General features: G+C 34.8%; 2 protein-coding genes and 2 long non-coding RNA genes across 4 annotated transcripts; all 4 read left to right on the forward strand.

Moving 5' to 3' along the window:
* The first annotated feature begins 1,526 nt into the window (after nt 1-1,526).
* Nucleotides 1,527-2,811, forward strand: LOC148296816 (uncharacterized). The gene is made up of 4 exons (XR_015834081.1): nt 1,527-1,729; nt 2,003-2,210; nt 2,298-2,366; nt 2,596-2,811. It is a non-coding gene; the product is annotated as an uncharacterized LOC148296816 (long non-coding RNA).
* A 5,685-nt stretch (nt 2,812-8,496) lies between these two features.
* LOC110766452 (uncharacterized) lies at nt 8,497-11,694 on the forward strand. Its single transcript, XM_088249527.1, has 6 exons — nt 8,497-8,686; nt 9,045-9,113; nt 9,226-9,295; nt 10,009-10,070; nt 10,245-10,332; nt 11,283-11,694. The coding sequence occupies exons 1-6, from the start codon at nt 8,507-8,509 to the stop codon at nt 11,615-11,617; spliced, it is 804 nt and encodes a 267-aa protein (XP_088105653.1). The 5' UTR covers nt 8,497-8,506; the 3' UTR covers nt 11,618-11,694.
* A 2,561-nt stretch (nt 11,695-14,255) lies between these two features.
* LOC148296817 (uncharacterized) lies at nt 14,256-15,738 on the forward strand. The gene is made up of 3 exons (XR_015833410.1): nt 14,256-14,929; nt 15,018-15,086; nt 15,311-15,738. It is a non-coding gene; the product is annotated as an uncharacterized LOC148296817 (long non-coding RNA).
* A 4,952-nt stretch (nt 15,739-20,690) lies between these two features.
* On the forward strand, nt 20,691-23,049 carry LOC110755448 (UPF0481 protein At3g47200-like). Its single transcript, XM_021956652.2, has 2 exons — nt 20,691-20,890; nt 21,399-23,049. The coding sequence occupies exon 2, from the start codon at nt 21,418-21,420 to the stop codon at nt 22,828-22,830; it is 1,413 nt and encodes a 470-aa protein (XP_021812344.2). The 5' UTR covers nt 20,691-20,890; nt 21,399-21,417; the 3' UTR covers nt 22,831-23,049.
* Nucleotides 23,050-23,718: the final 669 nt, after the last annotated feature.

The raw sequence follows: 23,718 nt of genomic DNA on the forward strand, positions 1-23,718 counted from the left end.
TGTCTGATGATGATGTTCCCCATGAAACTCATCATTTATTTATTAGTCAAATGGTATCTAGTCTTGCTTTATGTTTAGTTCATTAGAAAATAAACAACTACAATGTAACAGCTTGGGAACTTATTAGACGACATATTTAAAGAAAATAAATTATGGTTTTACCGTTGTATGTACATATAATCAACCACCATTTTTAAATAATGTCGTCTTTATATACAATCAACGACGGTATTTAACCAAATATCGTTGTCTTTACCATATATAAGGACGGGTTTCCAAAAAGCGTCGTCTTTTCATCAAAACAACGACGGTTTTTAACAAAATAATGTCTTCTTTATAGACAATCAACGACTGTATTTAACACAATACCGTCGTTTTTAACATATATAACGACGGTTTTCCAAAAAGCATCGTCTTTGCATCAAAATAACGATGGTTTTTAGGAAAACCCGTCGTCTTTACATGAAAACAATGACGGTTTTTAAGTAAAACTGTTGTCTTTACAGATTAACAACGACGGTGAAAAACCGTCGTAGTTTGACATTCAAAAGATGTCGGTCGATTTAACGACGGTTTTCAAAGCATCACAACGATGGTGGATTGTCGTCGTCTATTTCATTTTTTGTAGCAATGGCACCTGTGATTTTGTCTGTATTAAAATCATGGGTCGCATGAACTATACTAGCTAGCTAGACAGCAATCACAAGATTGTTGCTTTGATACCATACTAAAATAAGGGAAATAATTGTGGGAATTTTCTGTATTCTTCTCCTTGTAAAAGGAGCACACACACACACACACACACACACACAAACACACATATATATAGCACATTATGCCTCGAAGGCCAAGTAACCTTGGAGTTTAAGTTAAATTATAACTCCTAATTCTATTTACAGTAGAAAATCAGAAATAGAAAAGGAAACAAATTACAATAAATCAATACAGAAACATCAACTCACGCGCCAACAATTCCCTATAGCAAATGAGGAAATTAAGTTACACCAATATGATTACGATCATTTTTCTTTGGAATGTTTAGGAACATTCAAATGACCTTTGTTTAATCATATTCAAAAATTTCATTATTTTACAATTATTATTTTTAATGAAAATCATTTAACAATAATGACAACAATAGTGGGTGAGATGGAGTCGTGTATTTTCTAGCTAAACTTATTTGAAAGCCTCTTGATGCAGGGGAAGTGCATGCTAAAAATCAAATATAGAATATTTGATCACGTGAAATGACATGAAAATTGATATGTTCTTTCAATTATCTTTTTAGTTTCGTAACAGCTATATGTGTGGTCTTTGTAAATTCAGATGAAACATGTGAACGACTTGTCTGTAGCTAAACAAACTTAACATGTGAACGACTTGTCTGTAGCTATACAAACTTAACATGTGAACAACTTGTCTGTAGCTAAACAAACTTATTTAATGCCATCATCGGCTTTATCGCCCAAATTTATATATAAGTGCCTCCCCAAATTTCTTTCCTAGTACAAAACTTAAATATTGCTCATGTATAAGGTTCTTCCTTCTGTAATGGCTATCATTTTAGAACCCAAGAGCCAGTTTTCAGGTTTTAGTGGAAGGAGATGGAGAACGAAAGGGAAAATAAAAATTGAGGCACAAGTTAAATTAGTAAAAGAATACTCCATTGTAGAAATGAGTGGCATGGGAGAAATTAGGGGCTTTAAGATCCTCCTAATGGGCCTACAAGGTACATTTATTTGCTTGTTACTTGGTTCTTCTTTTTTCTCAGTTATTGTCAATTTGCTCTTGATTCATTATTAGATTTAGCATAAATGCCAAATAAAGATCATGTTTGTGAGACCTTGGAAATTTTATGGTGCTTAAAAACTATTTGTAGAATTTTGAAGAAAATATTTTGGATCTGATTAAAGGAAAGTACATGTGTTTATGAGTTCGTAGTATCTTTTGGAGAATTTTTAGGAATTCGGCTGAATTTTTTATCTCTTCTTTCCCCATGTAGTTGGTGGTTCCAAAGAAAAAAGAAAGGGGGAAAGGATGGTTTTTAGCTGGAAACGTGAGCTCCTACTTCACGAGTTTCTCTTTCCAGAAACCCATTCTCTCCCTTCTTTCTCCTTCAAACTTCTTTATACCATAACTTTCATTCTACAACTCCAATTCTTGCGCCGTTTTCGCCTTTAGGATCGTATGAATGAGCTCTACAAGATAAGGTAAACCATTCTTGGATTTGGTTAAGTTTCGAAAATTTCCTCTTTCTGAGTTAGTGACTGATTAAGCTTTAATCTCTTGTTTCCAAGTGTGGTTTGGGAGAATGGTGGTCACTAGGCAGTTCATTGAAGGTTGAGGATTACTTTGGAGCTGTTAAGGTAAGATTTTGTTTGCCATACTTGCTGCTGGAATTCTAGTACTGTGTACATTGATTTAAGTAAGATTGTGTAAGAGATTTCGGATGTTATTTGATGATATGCGAAGTACACTAGGTGAAGAATCTAGTTAATTAATTGCCAAGATGAAATAACTGTTAAGTGCGTTGACAAATTTCCTGAAAAAATAATTGCCAAGATGAAATAAATTTACTTAATTTCTTTTTTATAGATGAAGCGCAAGAGCAACCCATAGAGATCAGCCATTGCTTCATCACATTGCTTCATGGAGGAATTTATATAAAGCAACCCATGCATTCATTTGAGTACCCAAAATGGATTAAGCGACTGAGCCTTAAAAAGAAATCAAGTTCGAAGAGATTATCAAGTTCCATTGTAAATCACAATATCTTAGACATCCAATTATTATTATTATTTTTTGATACAAGTCATATTAGAGCAGGGAGAGTCGAACCAAAGACCTCAGGTGCACGAGTACATATTCTTAACCACTTGAGCTACAAGCCCTTTGCATCTTAGACAATCAATTATGGATATAGCTAAGACTGGAAAGTAATTATATCACATGTATATAAAAGGGTAGCAACAAATAACGGAGATTCATTTTCCCCACCTTTTTTCCACCACAATGTAAATTCAATTTAAAACTTGAATGCTCTATGACGTTTTTTTTAATTTCCCACACATGTCCAACCTTGATATATAATGGTTGTTGCCATGAAAACTGCTGGTACTACAGAAAATGCTCAAAGCTCTGTTGGGTCACCTGCATCTGTTGATACTCATTTAGCTCCTGTCATGGCATCTTTTTGTAACTATACACTCACTAATTAAGTGCAAAGAGTATACGATCCTCTTCTAACAATATGCGATCATGTAGAAATCACATAATCGTGTTGTGAGATGAGAAACGAATACACCCAATTACACTCAAGTAAGTTTATGACATATGTCTTACCACATTTTAATACCAAGCAATGTGGTAAGACATAAGTCGAGAGAGGTCAGCACAATCAACATTGAAACAACAAACGCTTTATAATTTTAATAGAAAAGTTTATATAGATTCAAATTTTCATTGAAAAGTTGGGTTTAATCCTCGGATTTGGCGACTTTGATACAAGTCCTTTGACTCTTGTGCCACATAGTATTACATTCATTTTTTAATATATTATGATGTAATCTTTTTATTTTTATTTTTTAAAATCTTTTTTTGTTCCAATGCTGCCCATTATCCCTTGAATCGAGTAATAGTAATTTATGTGATAATAATTAGCCATTTATGACTTTTGTCGTTGAATAGAGAAGGAAAGAATTCAAAATTTATATTCAGAAATTCAATTACAAGAATTTAATGCATTAAATTTAGATTTTCAATTTGTTTTCCTTATTTACTTCAAGGGTAATATCGACACAGCAACAAAAGTAATAAATGTCAAATAACTTATATCTAGAACAAAAAACGTGTGGACTAAATCCAATAACAGCTAATCGTTTTGGACCTAGATAAGAAGCCTAAATTGTACCAAGATTGGACAGAAACGAGTAGTTAGCGATTACTAATGAAATTACAATTGGTTAATTAGCATTGAGCATTTATATTTTACTTTATATAAGTTGATATCAAGAAAAGATATCAACTTCCCTGCAATCCTTTATTTTATGGTACATGAGGAGCTGATAGGATTTATGGGGCTTACCAAAGTTCTTGCACGTGCTAGGCTTTGAGTTGATAAAAGAAAGTCTTATTTACACCAATGCCCCCTGAAATTATGATCAAATCTCATATTGCCCCTCAAATTTAAAGTGGCTCACTTACCCCGCTTGACTGAGTTTTGGTAACCCACTTTGCCCCCTGCCGTCAACTCCGTCCAAAAGTCTGATAACTTTGATGACGTGGAAGGGGTGTTTTTGTAATTTCGTACACATGAATCATTATCCACCAATTAAATGGGTGATGTGGCAAGTGGAGCCCACCTCCACATAATTAAATATTCTAGTAATTTAAAATAATTAAAAATTAAAATACAAACATAAAAAATTTCTTTAAAAATTCTTTAAAAAATTTTAAAAATTTTAAACACAGAAAGAAAAAAAAATCCCCACTCTCTCATTCTCATTCTCTCTCTCCTCATCTCTCCCTCCCTCTCTCTTTGCCTCTAGACGCGCCCCATCTTCCGACCATCTTTTCAAAAACAAAACCCCAAACAGCCGCCAATTAGTCCTGTCTACGGCATATGCCCACCCACCACCTTCTGCAACAAATCCGATCCAAACCCCCACCCAATCACACAACCCACAACACACCCAGAACTTGAAAATTTTCTCCATAAATTTCAGCAGCCCCACCCCATCTCCGACCACCTCCTTACCCCAACTCCAACCACCTCTGCCCCCGAAGATTGCCCACCATCAACCTCTAGCACCCAACCCCAAATCACACACCCCCTTTCAACCACCATTTAAGCCATACAAACCCCAACCACAGATTCAACACTCTTCGCCCTTCTCTCTTCTTCTCTCTTCTTCCTCTCTCTCCCTCTCTTTTTGTTTTTTTTTAATAACCAAAAACAATAATTAATCCATATGCAGCAAACCAATGAAAACCTTTACAAATGGAGTGCATATGCAGACTAAAAGGGTGCAAGCATAAGCTCAAAGCCATCTGCAATACTATTACTATATCTCCTGCAAATCAATAGATCCAGATAGACAATTTTGAAATTCAACATTCCATTACATGGGCAAAACAGTATAAAATCAAACCTCATAGCCATCCAATGAGATCCCATAAGAACCTATCGAGTTATCAACTAACCATAACATCTAACCCTCATGTGTCAAACATTACAAACAAGGTCTGAAACCCATTTCCATTTCCTCCTCCACTCTCCCTCCTTTCAAACACATTTCCCATCGTCAATTTCTTCGCAACGCCTCAATCAAAGAGTTGTTCTGGGTAGGTCAGGGCTATTGGGTTTGAGGGTTGGGGAAGTGCGTAGGTTGGGGAGATCGAGGTGGGGTTGTGTGGGTAGGGAGGCGACTGGGGGTTGGGTGTGTAGGGTTGAAACAAGGAGGAGGAGAAGAATGCTGCTGGGTTTGATTTTTTTTTTTTTTTTTTTAAATTTAATTTTTTTAATTGAAGATTTATTTATTATTTATTTTGTCCACATGGAATCCATGTCTTTAAAAAATTGGGCTCCATTTGCCCCTCGCCTGCTCAATTGGTGGATAATGATTCATGTGTACGAAATTACAAAAACAACTCTGCCACATCATCAAAGTTAACAGACTTTTGGACGGAATTGACGGCAGGGGCAAAGTGGATCACCAAACCACAGTCAAGCGGGGTGAGAATGCCACTTTAAGTTTGAGGGGGTAATGTGAGATTTACCGTAGTTTCACGGGGCACTGGTGTAAATAAGCCTAAAAGAAAAGTTCATTGCTAGAAATTGTACACCCAGTTTCTCTCTTTATGGCAGCAACCATTCATGGATTTATAAGGACTGCTAAGAAATATATTATAAAATATTCCTTTGAAAATTTTAAACCACTATACTTAGACGGTCAAACATAAATGGGTAAGATTGCAAAGAAATCATCAAATAAAGATTTCATTTGCATGCTCTTTTTTCCACTACGTTTAATTTATTGGTAATTACACGTAATGAACTAATTCATGTCAGATATCTTTCCTACGAAAATATGCACAAGCATGCTCCACCGTGGGATATGGGTTCATTTGGAGTACATCGCTTCGAGCCTTGTCAAGTTGATCATTTAATCCAACCAAAAAAGTATAAACCCGATATTCTTGAATAATTTCATTATACCTCTTGTTCACCGACTCACACTGCATTGGGTTAGGACGACGAAAGTCAATCTCTCTCCACAAACCATGGAGGGTATTGTAGTACGTTTCAATAGAGCCACATGATTGTCTCAGTCTGGATACTCACCTTTTAAGATCATACATCTGAAATATATTGGTGCATCAAAGTAAGTTGTGGCAATTGCATCCCATATTGCTTTTGCAGTGGGAAGGTGAATAAAATTACTAATCAATTTCGGCTCCATAGAATTGATTAGCCATCCTTTCACAATAGAATTTTCGGTTAGCCATTTGTTGAACCTCGGGTCTATCTGGGAGGTTGTGGTAGTTCTTCATTTATATATCCTAATTTGTCTTTGCCTGAGATATGCATCTCAACGACTTGGGACCATATGGCATAGTTGGCGCCATCCAACTTGATGCCAATCTGTGCAGCGGAAGATTCATAGGTTATAGTATGAGTTGGGATCTGGGTCGGGGCCTGATTCAGTAACTGGGTCATTTTGGAGATCCATTCTTCTAAGATCATGTGGAAGGTGGTAGAGGAGTTGGTGGAGCTGCCTTCATGGGATGTGATTGGCAAGCCTTGACCACCCATGGCGGTGACGGCTAGGATTTAAGTAGAGCAGCAACCATAAGATCGTTGCTTTGATACAATGCTAAAATAAGGGAAATAATTGTGGGAATTTTCTGTCTATTCATCTCTTTGTAGAAGGCACATATATATAGTACATTATGCCTTGAAGGCCAAGTAACCTTGGAGGCTAAGTAAAACTATAACTCCTTATTCTAATTACAATAGGAAATCAGAAATAGAAAAGGAAGTAAATTACAATCAATCTATACAGAAACATCAACTCACACCAACAATTCCCTATAGCAAATGAGCAAATTAAGTCACACCAATATGATTACTATCATTTTTCTTTGGAATGTTTAGGAACATTCAAATGACCTTTGTTTAATCATATTCAAAAATTTCGTTATTTTACAATTATTATTATTAATTGAAATCATTTAACAATAATGACAACACTAGTGGGTGAGATGGATGGAGTCATGTATCTGATACAAAACTTCCAATTTATATGAAAATTTGCTTATCTTCTTAGCTTTCCCCTGACCATTATTCCACTGGTGAGTCGGGATCAAAATTCTGGCCTCCTAACACCCGACGCATTGGATGTATTGCTTGAGTTAATTATGGTTCTGTTAGTGAATCTTTGGTGGGCTATGTTTTGAGGGATATTTGGCTTTGGTTTACTAACCTATAGGTGTTTGGTTCTTCATGGTGGTGATTGGTGGTTTGCCCATCTATAGTCGTGGAGTTTTTCTTTACTGGTGGCGGCTTGGAGTTTCTCTTTGGTTGTGGCGGCTAGGTTTCCTCTTTTTTATTATTTTTTATTATTTTTTTAATGTATTTTATGTTTAATGTGGGGTTTATGCTGAATGTGGGCGTAATGCCTCTTATTGGGTTATATGCCTTTATGTGGGCTAAATTCCTTTTTGTTGGCTTTTGCCGTTTTAGTTTTTTTTTTTTTGCTCGGGAACATGATCTTCATGCTATACTATGATTGTTTTAGCTAGATTTGTTCCTCTTTGTCCTATTGGTTTTCTGGCAGGTGTTTTTGCCTGGCTTTATTTGTATTGTTCTTTGCCCTTTTTGGGGATTGCAATGAATTGGAACTTCGACAAAAAAAAAACCCCCCGACGCATGAATTTTGTAATTATTAATTTGTAACATTTCTTCTTTAAAAAATAGTTTAATGCAGAAGATTCTATGACATGAAATCTTATAGATATTAAGAACGTGACGTATAGTAATCAATTAGCGTCTAAAAAAAATAAAAATTAAGCATGCATTTTCTTTGTGTATTCACGCAAAATTAATTAAGGATTTGTTTTCAATTCGACAAACTTCATTGAAGTTTGTCGCCAAACTAATCTCTTTAAAACAATGGACTTAAAGGTATTTTGAAAATTTTCTTTATCTAGCTAATCTTATTTGAAAGCCTCTTGATGCACGGGGAAGTGCACGTTAAAAATCAAATTTAGAATATTTGATCACGTGAAATGACATCAAAATTGATAAGTTGCTTCAGTTACCTTTTCAGTTTCGTAACAGCTGTATGTGTGGTCTTTGTAAATTCAGATGAAACATGTGAACGACTTGTCTGTAGCTAAACAAACTTATTTAATCCCATCATCGGCTTTATCGCCCAAATTTATATATAAGTGCCTCCCCAAATTTCTTTCCTAGTACAAAACATAAATATTTCTTCCTTTTGTAATGGTTATCATTTTAGAACTCGAGAGTCAGTTTTTAGGTTTTAGTGGAAGGAGATGGAGAAAGAAAGGGAAAATAAAAATTGAGATACAAGTAAAATTAGTAAAAGAATATTCCATTGTAGAAATGAGTGGCATGGGAGAAATTGATGCAAGAGAGATTGCTCTTGTAATGCAGCGCAAGGTACATTTATTTGCTTGTTACTTGCTTCTTCTTTTTCTCAGTTATTGTCCATTTGCTCTTGATTCATTATTAGATATTGCATACATGCCAAATAAAGATCATGTTTGTGAGACCTTAGAAATTTTATGGTGTTTAAAAAATATTTGTAGAATTTTGGAGAAAATATTTTGAATGTGATTAAAGGAAAGTACATGTATTTATGAGTTCGTTGTATTTTTCGAAGAATTTTTCGAAACTCGACTGAATTTTTGGTGAATTTTTGGAGATGTAGGTAAACCATTCTTGGATTTGGTTAAGTTTCGAAAATTTCCTCTTTCTGAGTTAGTGACTGATTAAGCTTTAATCTCTTGTTTCCAAGTGTGGTTTGGGAGAATGGTGGTCACTAGGCAGCTCATTGAAGGTTGTGGATTACTTTGGAGCTGTTAAGGTAAGATTTGTTTGCCATACTTGCTGCTGGAATTCTAGTACAGTGTACATTGATTTAAGTGAGATTGTGTAAGTGATTTCGGATGTTATTTGATGACATGCAAATACACTAGGTGAAGAATCTACCTTGGGCTGAACCTACAGAGAGAACTCAGAGTAATTTTGGGTTGAAGTGGAAGTTGGGTAAGTTTCTACTTTCAAGCTTGTGGCCTTGGTAGTTGCGTGTGTTGGATAATTATGAGTTTGTTGAGGATAATAGTCATTTTATCTTAAATTTGGGACTGTTTTGGTGTTTAAAGCTGATTAGAACTGAATGCCAAAGAATGAGATGGATGTTGATGAAATCTGCATTTATGCAGAAATCCGAGTTATGTATTCTGTTCTGGACAAAAATAGACATTTCGATGAGTATTTCAATTCAAATCTGATTTCATTCAAATTGGAGTTAAATTGGATTTTTGGCAAATTTTCAAAGTTGGAATTATTCTGCAGAAAACAGAAAACTCTGCAGGCCTATTCTGTTTTGGATTTAGCCTTTGTCTTGCTTCCTTAACTCGGAATTCAATGAAATTTTGATATGTTGAAGTTTTATATGTCTACTTGTGATCTGGAAATTTTTACGCCATTTCGAATCAAAATGGATTTTTAGTGATTTTCCAAAGTCAAGGTGTTCCTGCCTAAGTTGTTAAACAAAACTGAAGTCTCTGTTTTTAAACGAAGTCTTTGATTTCTTTTATAAGTCCAGAGCAGAACCACATGATCAGAGACTATCCTAAGAGCTAGAATTGTCCTAAGAAGTGGATAATCTGGTTTAACAAACCCAAGAAGTGGAAGTGGGTTGTAAATCAAAGTGATAATGTGAGTTGGAGTTTGATGTTGATCCTTGTTGTTTATAGGGATTTCTGACTCTCTTGGAGCTCTACCGTGGTGTTTGGTTTTACGGTTGCGTGGACACCAGGTAGGGGGTCTTCACGCCTTTGTTAGAGGTTTTCCTGTGTATATGTATGTAAATATTGATACGTAAGAACTCGGCATCGTTTTTTGGTTGCTAGTATGCATGTCAGGGAAATGGATTTGATTTTTCTAGCATGCCCTTCTTGTGATACAATTGATACTTAATTTGTGACCTCAGAGTGAAAGGAGCCGTGTGACGACATTGGGTTTCGATCCCCTAAACCTCCGGAGGGGCTTGTACGGACGAACTTGTACTAATGTAAAAGGTACGAGTTTATGTGGTACGGTGTTAAAAGGACACTCCCACTAACCCTTACTGTTGTGTTGAGTTAATAATCAGGTTAGTTGTTCTGTTGGAATCGGTCCCAGAATTTGTGGTTATTGAGGCCTCGTATAGAACTTGAGAGCCAATTTTCAAGTTTTAAGTGGGATGGTTAAAAAAAAAACAAAGAGTGAGAAAAGGAAAGGGAAAAGAAAATTCAGGAAACTATTAAAATTAGTGAAAGAAACTTATTCCATTATAGAAATGGGGCATGAGAGAAATAGATGCACGAGGGGTTTGGTTTTATAACATTGCCAAATAATATATAAAGGCACAAGCTTTTCCAACCAGTCTTAAAAATTTATTCTGCCACTCCTGAGGCTTAATTGCCATTGAAAGTACATTACTAGATTGTTTGTCTCTTGTGTCATAAGTTTTACAATAAATATGTCTTAAAAAAATCGGAGTAGCTTTAACCTCTCAAATCATAACACATGATTTATGTGAAAGTGAATTTATTTACTTACACACGTTAGTTGCTTGTTTCTATTTTCCGTAGTTTTTATCAAATTTGTCGAGTGATTAATGATACTAAAGAAAAGAAAAATTCTTAAGTCCTTATTAGATTTGTAGCACAAATGCAAATAAAAGATTGCTTTCATGTTTGCCAAATGGTCAATGTTGTGGCTCATCGTTTGGCTAAGTTGGGTTTATTTGCAGATAATGATATGTTTTATTTATTTATTTTAGGAGCCTCCAAATGTAAACTCATGTTCTTCTCGTTTATCTCTACTCGTCTTAATCTTTCAATAAAACCCTATTGTCTTTCAGAAAAGGGAAAAAGGGAAAAATCAATTTTGAGGTGTCACAGTTTAGACTGTTAAGTGCGTTGACAAATTTCCTTAAAAAATAATTGCCGGGATGAAATAAATTTACTTAATTTCTTTTTCACAGATGAAGCGCATGAGCAACCCATAGAGATCAATCATTGCTTCATCACATTGCTTCAGGGAGGAGTTTATATAAAGCAACCCATGCATTCATTTGAGTACCCAAAATGGATTAAGCGACTGAGCCTCAAAAAGAAATCATCAAGTTCAAAGAGATTATTATCAAGTTCCATTGTAAATCACAATATCTTAGACAGTCAATTAGTATTATTATTATTTGATAAAAATGATATTAGGGGAGGGGGAATCAAACCTAAGACCTCTGGTGCAAGGGTAAATACTCTTAACCCACTTGAGCTACAAGTCCCTTGCATCTTAGACAGTCAATTATGGATATAGCTATAAGACTGGAAAGTGATTATATCACATGTGAAAAGGGTAGCAACAAATAATGGAGATTCATTTACCTACTTTTTCCCAACATAGTGTAAATTCAATTTAAAACTTGAATGCTTTTTCTATGACTGTTTTTTTTAAAATTTCTCACACGTCCAATCTTGATATATAATGGTTGTTGCTATGAAAACTGCTGGTACTACAGAAAATGCTCAAAGCCCTGTTGGGTCACCTGCATTGTTGATACTCATTTAGCTCCTATCATGGCATCTTTTTGTAAATTGTAACTATACTAATTAAGTGCAAATATACAATCTTCCTCTAAAAATATGCAGTCATGTAGAAATCACGGAATCATATTGTAAGATGAGAACGAATACACCCAATTACACTCAAATAAGTTAAAGAATAATGATGGAGCCCACACATTTTAATACTAAACAATGTGGTAAGACATAAGTCGAGAGAGGTCAACTCTTGCACTCCCTTCCCCTTCCCAAAGAAAAAAGAAACACTAAAATTCTGACTGAATGCAGGACAGGAAAAAGATGTGTCTAATGATGATGTTCCCCATGAAACTCATCATTTACTTATTAGTCAAATAGCATCTAGTCTTGCTTTACGTTTAGTTTATTAGAGACAGATATAAAAGCAGTCTCTATAGAATGCTATTAGGAACTGATAAAACAGTCCCTATAAAATGTTATTGGATACGGATTAATAACTTTTATAATTAATTATTTGAATAAAGTAGAGAATAAGGCAATGAAAAACTGAAAACCGTGAGTAAAATCCTCCATCATTTCCAGTAAGGCACGAACCAACACAAAGACAGCACCAACTGTTTGTGAGGTAAAATACCTCTAGGCCGAGCTAGGCTAGAGCACGGTGTTAGTGGTCGAGTTGGGCTAGAGCACGGTGTTAGTGGTCGGGCCTAGTCGTCATTTATTTTTCCACCCTGACGCGTGTGGGCTTGTGGGCCCATTGGTCCATGAGCTCGGGCCCGGTGCACATGAGGTTGATTTACGTGGTGTTCACTCAAACACTCGACTGACATAAGCATCGGAGGGTCCTTGGCCGGCACCACTCCGGTGTCACCTGCTGAACCTTTTTCATTTTATAGGTTCTGGAGGACGACTTGGTTGGTCACGCTGACCTAGTCTGGAAGAATTTCCCCACCTTGATCTCGAAGAGGTCATCTTCTGTTAAACCAATTTTATGCCTCAACACCAACTAAAGACTTTATACATATATAGTCTACACCATTCTTTCTTTTTGTACCCCTCTTTTTCCATCTAAAATTTTGACACGCCCATATACCCTCTCAGATTTTGGTTTTCAATTTTCTTCTCTTTCTTCAGGCAAGCAAGTCTCGCTCTCACTCTCACTCCTCACTCTATCAACCCTATCTCGTTCTCTCTCTCAACTCTCGATCCACCTCCTCCCTCATCTCTCTCAATCCCACTCAGGTCCTCTTCTCTCTCGGATCTCTCTGCCTCTCTAGGCTTTAATCTAAGCTATGAAAATCCCTAAGCTTTCGATGTTTGGGTGTTTCTAATTTGGTGTTTTTGGACTGATTTAATTTGTCGGTATTTGATATTTGGACTATTTTGTTTTGTTGTTGCTATATTTTTGGTTTTGATGTTATTGTTGCTAGTATAGGAAAGAGAAGATTTGAAAGAAAAAAGGGAGAGAAATAAGAGGGAAGGTATTCTACTGTTCTGTTCTTGTGCATTTGATTTGTTACTGATTTTTTCTTTATTGGCACCTGTGATTTTGTCTGTATTAAAATTATGGGTTGCATGAACTATACTAGCTAGCTAGACAACAATCACAAGATCGTTGCTATGATACCATGCTAAAATAAGGGAAATCATTGTGGGAATTTTCTGTGTATTCTTTTCCTTGTAAAAGGCACACACATATATATAGCACATTATGCCTTGAAGGCCAAGTAACCTTGGAGTTTAAGTCAAATTATAACTCCTAATTCTATTTACAATAGAAAATCAGAAATAGATAAGGAAACAAATTACAATTAATCAATACAGAAACGTTAACTCAAGCGCCAACAATTCCCTATAGCAAATGAGGAAATTAAGTCACACCAATATGATTACGATCATTTTTCTTTGGAATGTTTAGTAACATTGAAATGACCTTTGTTTAATCATATTCAAAAATTTAATTATTTTACAATTATTATTTTTAATGAAAATCATTTAACAATAATGACAACAACAGTGGGTGAGATGGAGTCGTGTATTTTCTAGCTAAACTTATTTGAAAGCCTCTTGATGCAGGGGGAAGTGCATGCTAAAAATCAAATCTAGAATGTTTGATCACGTGAAATGACATGAAAATTGATAAGTTCCTTCAATTATCTTTTTAGTTTCGTAACAGCTATATGTGTGGTTTTTGTAAATTCAGATGAAACATGTGAACGACTTGTCTGTAGCTAAACAAACTTAAAATGTGAACAACTTGTCTGTAGCTAAACATACTTAACATGTGAACGACTTGTCTATAGCTAAACAAACTTATTTAATCCCATCATCGGCTTTATCGCCCAAATTTATATATAAGTGCCTCCCCAAATTTCTTTCCTAGTACAAAACATAAATATTGCTCCTGTATAAGGTTCTTCCTTTTGTAATGGCTATCATTTTAGAACTCAAGAGCCAGTTTTCAGGTTTTAGTGGATGGAGATGGAGAAAGAAAGGGAAAATAAAAATTGAGACACAAGTTAAATTAGTAAAAGAATATTCCATTGTAGAAATGAGTGGCATGGGAGAAATTAGGTGCTTTAAAATCCTCCTAATGGTCCTACAAGGTACATTTATTTGCTTGTTACTTGCTTCTTCTTTTTTCCCAGTTATTGTCAATTTGCTCTTGATTCATTATTAGATTTAGCATAAATGCCAAATAAAGATCATGTTTGTGAGACCTTGGAAATTTTATGGTGCTTAAAAACTATTTGTATAACTTTGAAGAAAATATTTTGGATGTGATTAAAGGAAAGTACATGTGTTTATGAGTTCGTAGTATTTTTTGGAGAATTTTTAGGAATTCGGCTTAATTTTTGATATCTTCTTTCCCCATGTAGTTGGTGGTTCCAAAGAAAAAGGAAAGGGGGAAAGGATGGTTTTTAGCTGGAAACGTGAGTTCCTACTTCACGAGTTTCTCTTTCTAGAAACCCATTCTCTCCCTTCTTTCTCCTTCAAACTTCTTTATACCATAACTTTCATTCTACAACTCCAATTCTTGCGCCGTTTTTCGCCTTTAGGATCGTAGGAACGAGCTCTACAAGATAAGGTAAACCATTCTTGGATTTGGTTAAGTTTCGAAAATTTCCTCTTTCTGAGTTAGTGACTGATTAAGCTTTAATCTCTTGTTTTCCAAGTGTGGTTTGGGAGAATGGTGGTCACTAGGCAGCTCATTGAAGGTTGAGGATTACTTTGGAGCTGTTAAGGTAAGATTTGTTTGCCATACTTGCTGCTGGAATTCTAGTACTGTATACATTGATTTAAGTAAGATTGTGTAAGAGATTTCGGATGTTATTTGATGACATGCGAAGTACACTAGGTGAAGAATCTAGTTGATTGCCAAGATGAAATAACTGTTCAGTGCGTTGACAAATTTCCTTAAAAAAAATTTGCCAAGATGAAATAAATTTACTTAATTTCTTTTTTACAGATGAAGCGCAAGAGCAACCCATAGAGATCAGCCATTGCTTCTTCACATTGCTTCATGGAGGAGTTTACATAAAGCAACCCATGCATTCATTTGAGTATCCAAAATGGATTAAGCGACTGATCAGAGCCTCAAAAAGAAATCAAGTTCGAAGAGATTAATTGTCAAGTTCCATTGTAAATCACAATATCTTAGACAGTCAATTATTATTATTATTTTTTGATACAAGTCATATTAGAGGAGGGAGAATCAAACCTAAGACCTCAGGTGCACGAGTACATACTCTTAACCACTTGAGCTACAAGTCCTTTGCATCTTAGACAATCAATTATGGATATAGCTAAGACTGGAAAGTGATTATATCACATGTATATCAATACATGTGAAAAGGGTAGCAACAAATAATGGAGATTCATTTTCCCTACCTTTTTTCCACCGCAATGTAAATTCAATTTGAAACTTGAATGCTCTATGACGTTTTTTTAACATTATTTCCCACACATGTCCAATCTTGATATATAATGCCCAAAGCCCTGTTGGGTCACCTGCATCTGTTGAAACTCATTTAGCTCCTATCATGGCATCTTTTTGTAACTATACACTAATTAAGTACAAAGAGTATACGATCCTCTTCTAACAATATGCGGTCATGTAGTAATCACAGCATTGTGTTGTGAGATGAGAAACGAATCACTACTAAAAAAAACCCCTTGCGCAACCAAACTTTGCGCAACCAAACAAAATTCGTCGCGCAAAGTGACTTTGCGCGACAAATATAAATCATCGTCGCTCAAAGTCTTACGCGACTCAATTTTGCGCAACGAAAAACAAATCGTCGCACAAAGTCACTTTGCGCGACAAAACTTTGCGCGACGACAAAGAATCGTCGCGAAAAGTAACTTTGCGCGACGAATACTAGAATTCGGTGCACAGAGTTTTGCGCGACGAATAGTGATTCGTCTCGCAAAGTATTTACAAAAATAAATAAATAAAAAATTATTTTTAAAAATTTTTGGATGCCTTTGCGCGACGAAATAATAATCTTCGTCTCGCAAAGTCTTTACTAAAATTAAATAAAAAATATAAAAAAATTTGGATGACTTTGCGCGACGAAATAATAATCTTCGTCTCGCAAAGTCTATACAAAAATAAATAAAATAAAAAAATTATTTTGTTAGAAAAATATATTATTGTAGTTCGGATTGGGTTTTTGTTAGAAAATATATATTTTAAATTGACGATCAAATTGGTTCATTGTATTCATATAGGGTCAAGGAATGTAGCTATAAAAAATCATCAAAATCGGAGTTAAAATAACTGTTTAATCGTGATTTTTGTTTATAACCATCGAAAAGTTTTGTCCAATTACGTGATCTCTGAATGTTTATTTTTTCCGATTTTTGGGGTATACGATCTCTAAGTATAAAAAAACAAGTTTGACGGTTGGATCGTTGAAACTGGTTTCATAGAATACATATGCTATTAAAACAATATATTCACTAACAATTAAGAGTTTATTTATACTTTTGTTAAATATAACATAAGATTTTGTGGTATCCACTAGTGTAAATATTTTAAATTGACGATCGAAGTGGTTCATTGTATTCATATAGGGTCAAGGAGTGTAGCTGTAAAAAATCATGAAAATCAGAGTTGAAATAACTGTTAAATCGTGATTTTTCGTTTATAACCGTCGAAAAGTTTTATCCTATTACTTAATCTCTGAATGTTTATTTTTTCCGATTTTTGGCGTATATGATCTCGAAGTGTAAACAAACAAATTTGACGGTTGGATCGTTGAAACTAGTTTCATAGAATGCGTATGCCATTAAAACAATATATTCACTAACAATTAAGAGTTTATTTATACTTTTGTTAAATATAACATAAGATTTTGTGGTATCCACTAGTGTAAATATTTTAAATTGACGATCGAATGCAATCATTGTATTCATATAGGGTCAAGGAGTGTAGCTGTAAAAAATCATGAAAATCAGAGTTGAAATAACCGTTAAATCATGATTTTTCGTTTATAACCGTCGAAAAGTTTTATCCTATTACTTAATCTCTGAATGTTTATTTTTTCCGATTTTTGGCGTCTATGATCTCGAAGTGTAAACAAACAAATTTGACGGTTGGATCGTTGAAACTAGTTTCGTAGAATGCGTATGCCATGAAAATAATATATTCACTAACAAATAAGAGTTTTATTTATACTTTTATTAAATATAACATAAGATTTTGTGGTATCTACTAGTGTAAATATTTTAAATTGACGATCGAATGCAATCATTGTATTCATATAGGGTCAAGGAGTGTAGCTGTAAAAAATCATGAAAATCAGAGTTGAAATAACCGTTAAATCGTGATTTTTTGTTTATAACCGTCGAAAAGTTTTGTCCTATTACTTAATCTCTGAATGTTTATTTTTTCCGATTTTTGGCGTATATGATCTCGAAGTGTAAACAAACAAATTTGACGGTTGGATCGTTGAAACTAGTTTCGTAGAATGCGTATGCCATGAAAACAATATATTCACTAACAAATAAGAGTTTATTTATACTTTTATTAAATATAACATAAGATTTTGTGGTATCTACTAGTGTAAATATTTTAAATTGACGATCGAATGCAATCATTGTATTCATATAGGGTCAAGGAGTGTAGCTGTAAAAAATCATGAAAATCAGAGTTGAAATAACCGTTAAATCGTGATTTTTCATTTATAACCGTCAAAATGTTTTGTCCTATTACTTAATCTCTGAATGTTTATTTGTTCCGATTTTTGGCGTATATAATCTCGAAGTGTAAACAAACAAATTTGATGGTTGGATCGTTGAAACTAGTTTCGTAGAATGCGTATGCCATGAAAACAATATATTCACTAATAAATAAGAGTTTATTTATACTTTTATTAAATATAACATACGATTTTGTGGTATCTACTAGTGTAAATATTTTAAATTGACGATCGAATGCAATCATTGTATTCATACAGGGTCAAGGAGTGTAGCTGTAAAAAATCATCAAAATCAGGGTTGAAATAACCGTTAAATCATGATTTTTCGTTTATAACTGTCGAAATGTTTTGTCCCATTAATTGATCTCTTAATGTTTATTTTTTCTGAATTTTGGTGTATATGATCTCGAAGTATAAACAAACAAGTTTGACGGTTGGATCGTTGAGTAGCTTTAAATTTATTTATTTTGTACGTATAACACTTAAGAAATTGAATAGTATATGTATTTATTACTAGCTTTAAATATTTTTTAAGACTTTGCGCGACCAATTGGTATTTCGTCGCGCAAAGTATACTCTCAAAATTTGGGCGTGTACCAAAAATGGGAATTTTTTAAAAAAAAAAATTTCGACTTTGCGCGACCAATATATAAATATTCATCGCGCAAAGTATACTCTAAAAATTTGGCGGGCACCAAAAATGGGATTTTTAAAATAATAAAATTTTTTTGACTTTGCGCGACCAATATATAATTATTCGTCGCGCAAAGTATATATTCTAAAAATTTGGCAGGCACCAAAAATGGGATTTTTTAAAAAAAATTTCGACTTTGCGCGACCAATATATAATTATTCGTCGCGCAAAGTATATATTCTAAATATTTGGTGGGCACCAAAAATGGGATTTTTTTTTAAAAATTTCGACTTTGCGCGACCAATATATAAATATTCGTCGCGCAAAGTATACTCTAAAAATTTGGCGGGCACCAAAAATAGGACGCGGGAATATTTTGGTCGCGCAAAAGTTTGGGCGACCAGAAATTCGTCGCGCAAAACTGAAAAAATTTGGCGGGCACCGAAAATGGGAATTTTTTATTTAATTTTTTTTAAACACTTTGCGCGACCAATATATTGTTTCGTCGCGCAAAGTGATACGTTCTTTAAAAGCAAAATAACTCCTCCACCATTTTCTCAATGTCTTCTAAATCCTACCATTTCTCTCTTTCCCACTCCCCAAATCCTACCATTTCTCTCACACTCACTCATCTCACTTGATCTCTCATCTCTCTCTTCACTATCTCTCTCTCTCTCTCTCTCTCTCTCTCTCTCTCTCACTCACTCTCTCATCTCTCTTTTCATCATCTCTCACTCTCACTCACTCTCTCATCTCTCTCTCACTATCTTCTCTAATTCTCTCACACTCACTTCTCTGTAAATTTTAAATTTTTTTCATTAATATGTGTTTTTGGAGTTAGTTTTGAGTTTATGCCAATTATTTGTCATTATTTTATGTTATTGTTTTGTTATTTGACAATATTTGTTTTTTTTTTTTTTGTAGGGAATTGTTGAGGCTTTGATGGCTAAAGTTGAGGATTTGATATAAGAGGCTTGTAGATTTTATTATTGTACTTTGTTAATTTAAGTGTACATTTTGAATATTATGTATATTGGATAATTTGACCACTATTTTTCTTATGTAATTTTATTTTGAATATGTCAATTTAAATTAAAGTAATTAAGAAAAATAAAATCATACAATTAAATTAAATTAAAAAAAATTAATATAATGAAATTGATATAAGAGAAATAATAATAAAAAATGTCAAAAACCTTGCGCGACAAAATATTTCGTTTAAAATTTTCAAAAAACAAAAAATTTAAAAAAAAAGAATATTTCGTCGCGCAAACCTTTGCGCGACGTTCACATTCGTCGCGCAAAGTACACTTGCGCGACATTAACTTTCGTCGCGCAAAGTATTTAATATTCGTCGCTTAAAGTAATTAATATTCGTCGCGCAAAGTTGTTATTGTCCGTCGCGCAAAGTTTTCAGGATTCGTCGCGCGAAGTAATTAATATTCGTCGCGCAAAGTTGTTATTTTCGTCGCGCAAAGTCGTCATGATTCGTCGCGCAAGTTGTTATCCTTCGTCGCGCAAAGTGGCTTTGTGCGACGAATAATTTTCGCCGTCGCGCAAACCCTTTCTCCACGAGTTTTGCGCGACAGAACTTGCGCGACCAAAATTTCGTCGCACAAACTTTGCGCGACGAAATTTTCCTTTGCGTGACCAAAAATCATTCGTCGCGCAAAGTGTTTTTTGTAGTAGTGAATACACCCAATTACACTCAAGTAAGTTTATGACTTATGTCTTACCACATTTTAATACCAAGCAATGTGTGATAAGATATAAGTCGAGAGAGGTCAACTCTTGCACTCCCTTCCCCTTCCCAAAGAAAAAAGAAACACTAAAATTCTGACTGAATGCACGACAGGAAAAAGATGTGTCTGATGATGATGTTCCCCATGACACACATCATTTACTTATTAGTCAAACAGCATCTAGTCTTGGTTTACGTTTAGCTTGTCCCCATTTGATCGTCAAGCGAACCAGGATTTGGTTTAAGTACTTTAGTTTAACACATCACTTTTCCACATCTCGACTGTCAACGGATCCAAGTTTTGGATCTGGTTCCTTTTGTGAACCCTAATTTTTTGTTTTCAATGGGCCAATGACAAGCCTAGCTCTCGCTAGCTAGCAACAGGCCAAGCAGACAACACATGTGGTAGCTCAAGAAACCTCAACCACCGGCAGAGATGCCATTGCATTTCCCCGAGTAAACTTGCAGGTTCTTTTTGCTCCACTCATTCTGCTACATTTTGTTTCTACTGCAGAATTGGCTATACTGAAGATTGCTTAATTTGCTTTCTATAAGGATTTCAGTTTATATAACCGAAAATATATTTGTGTTAATTTGCTGTTTCTTATTTACTTCAAATTTAGGAACATAAGAGGTACTTAGGAGATGAGAATAAAAAAATTCAATGGAGCTCGAAGATCCAACGAGTTGAAGACGTATAGATGGCCCTTCAATCTGATGAATTTACCTTTGAAATGTAAACAAAACACATTGAAAATTTATGAACTAGCTAGGAACTTGTCTATTGACATTTTAAACTCGTAGTACTAGAATTCTAAGTTAGTTTTAGATTCTAATTAATGCATCCGGATGTGGTACTAACGACAAAATTCTAGAACATTTGAATGAATGATGACATTCTTAAATACTGGAATTTTGCTGGTGAAGCAGACTGTCACTTCCTATGTAGTAATAATTTTAGTTTCATTGTCACTAGGAAAAAGACGACTTCATATATGGAGGATCAGAGAGCAGAGACTGAACCAGAATGGGCCGACGCGGTACCATTTTTCTACCAGCCTGACAAGAGGTGTATCTATAGGGTTCCCAATAAACTCCGTAAAGTAAATGAAGCAGCATACACTCCTCAATTAATTTCAATAGGCCCTTTCCACCATGGCAAACCAGAACTCAAGGACATGGAGAACCATAAAAGAATATATTGTGAGAATTTTTTCACAGGTACTTTAAGGAGTAAGGAGGAACTAAAAAGTTTCATCAGAGATCGTCAAGGAAAGATTCTTAGTTGTTATGCAGGGACAATTAATCAGGGTGACAATTTCGACTTTTCGGAGGTAATTCTAGTTGATGCCCTCTTCATCATTCAGCTCTTTATGATGGATTCTGAAAACCCTGAAAATGATTATCACATTTTAAGATCACGGTGGCTGAGGAAAGCTGTAGAGCAGGACCTCATACTGTTAGAAAATCAGCTTCCTTATTTTCTTCTTCAAGACCTGTACAACTTTGCCATGCCGGTCTCTTGTTTTTATCCCCGCAGCGAAGTGCAAGCACAAGAACAGGACAATAGACAACAGAGATGTTTTGATCTTGATAAAATATGTTACTGCTTGCCTTGCCGTGGTAGAAGCCACCTCAAAGATCATTCTGTGTTAACTGTTGAAGCCGCCGAATCTGTTCATCCCTTTCTCAAGCTTACATGTGAGTTCTTCAACAGTTACAGTAAAGGAAAATCTGTCAGGAATGGAGTAACTATAAAACATTTCACTGATTTGGTAAGACATTTTTTGTGCCCTGCAGAAGAAATGACTTGGGTAGATACTCCTATAAAAAATATATATGACGCGAGAAAGTTGAAGGCCGCGGGGGTGAACTTTAGGCTACTTAAAGAAGTAGGGTTTGTCATTAAAGGAGATGAATCCCACGATTGTAATTTCAACTTAGCATGTTTTACAAGTATGGACTTGAAGCTTACACTATTCTGTGTCAAGGATGAGACAGAATGCGTCGTCCGAAATGTCATGGCGTTGGAGCAGTTTCAGTATCCAGACTCTGCTTATATTTGCGAATACTTTTTGTTCATGGATAAACTTGTGGACACTGTGGAAGATGTGAATTTGCTGATTGAGAGTGGAATTCTTGTTAACAAGATAGGCTGCAACGAAACTGTGGCAAACCTGATCAATAAACTCTGTGTGCAGATTATGGATGATGTATCCTGCTATGGTGGTGTCTGTGGGCAGCTTAATAAGCACTACGGGATCAGTTTTTGGAACCGTCATGTGGCAATCCTGAAAGGAGTTTACTTCAAGGATCTTTGGACAGGCAGCTCAACTATACTTGGACTTTTTGTCCTGGTTTTCTCAATCATTGGAACCATGAAGTCGCTTGAACATAATCTAATTTAAGCTTCATTTGTAGTTCTTAGTAGAGGTTCATCCAGCATATGTAGTTTAATCAGAATTGTGTCATAAGTTATTTTGATTAGATTTTAATTTTTGTAACTGATGTGTGTGCTCTCTATATTATCACGTTCGACCGGTGAAAGATTTGTCTGATTTCTGGAACTGCTACATATGCAATCTATTATGTATTTTCACGCAAAACTAGTGAAAATTTTGTTTCAAGTTCTGTATATGTATATCAACTTTTGGATCTTGCACAAGAGCCCAAAAATCTAAGTGTTGCAGATAAAATCTGACCAAAAACATTACTATATATTTCGATAGCTTTCTTGTTCCACTTTGGAGAGGAAGAAAGGCAGCGCAGGTCATGGTTTGCATTGCAGGTGAAGTTAGCAAGATGGGCTTCCCATCCGTATCACTTTGATGAGAAGCCCCTCTTGCTTCACTTTTGGCAGATGCAACCTTGATATTCATTCGGAACTAAGCACAATCAACATTGAAACAACAAACGCTTTATAATTTTAATAGAAAAGTTGATATAGATTCAAATTTTCATTGAGAAGTTGGGTTTAATCCTCGGATTTGGCAACTTTGATACAAGCCATTTGACTCTTGTGCCACATAGCATTACATTCATTTTTTAATATATTATGATGTAATCTTTTTATTTTTATTTTTTAAAATCTTTTTTTGTTCCAATGTTGCCCATTATGCCTTGAATCGAGTAATAGTAATTTATGTGATAATAATTAGCCATTTATGACTTTGTCATTGAATAGAGAAGGAAAGAATTCAAAATTTAAATTCTGAAATTCAATTACAAGGATTTAATGCATTAAATTTAGATTTTCAATGTGTTTTCCTTATTTACCTCAAGGGTAAAATCGACAC

Source organism: Prunus avium, chromosome 2 (assembly GCF_965620075.1).
Source record: "Prunus avium chromosome 2, drPruAviu1.hap1.1, whole genome shotgun sequence".
Classification (NCBI taxonomy): domain Eukaryota; kingdom Viridiplantae; phylum Streptophyta; class Magnoliopsida; order Rosales; family Rosaceae; genus Prunus; species Prunus avium.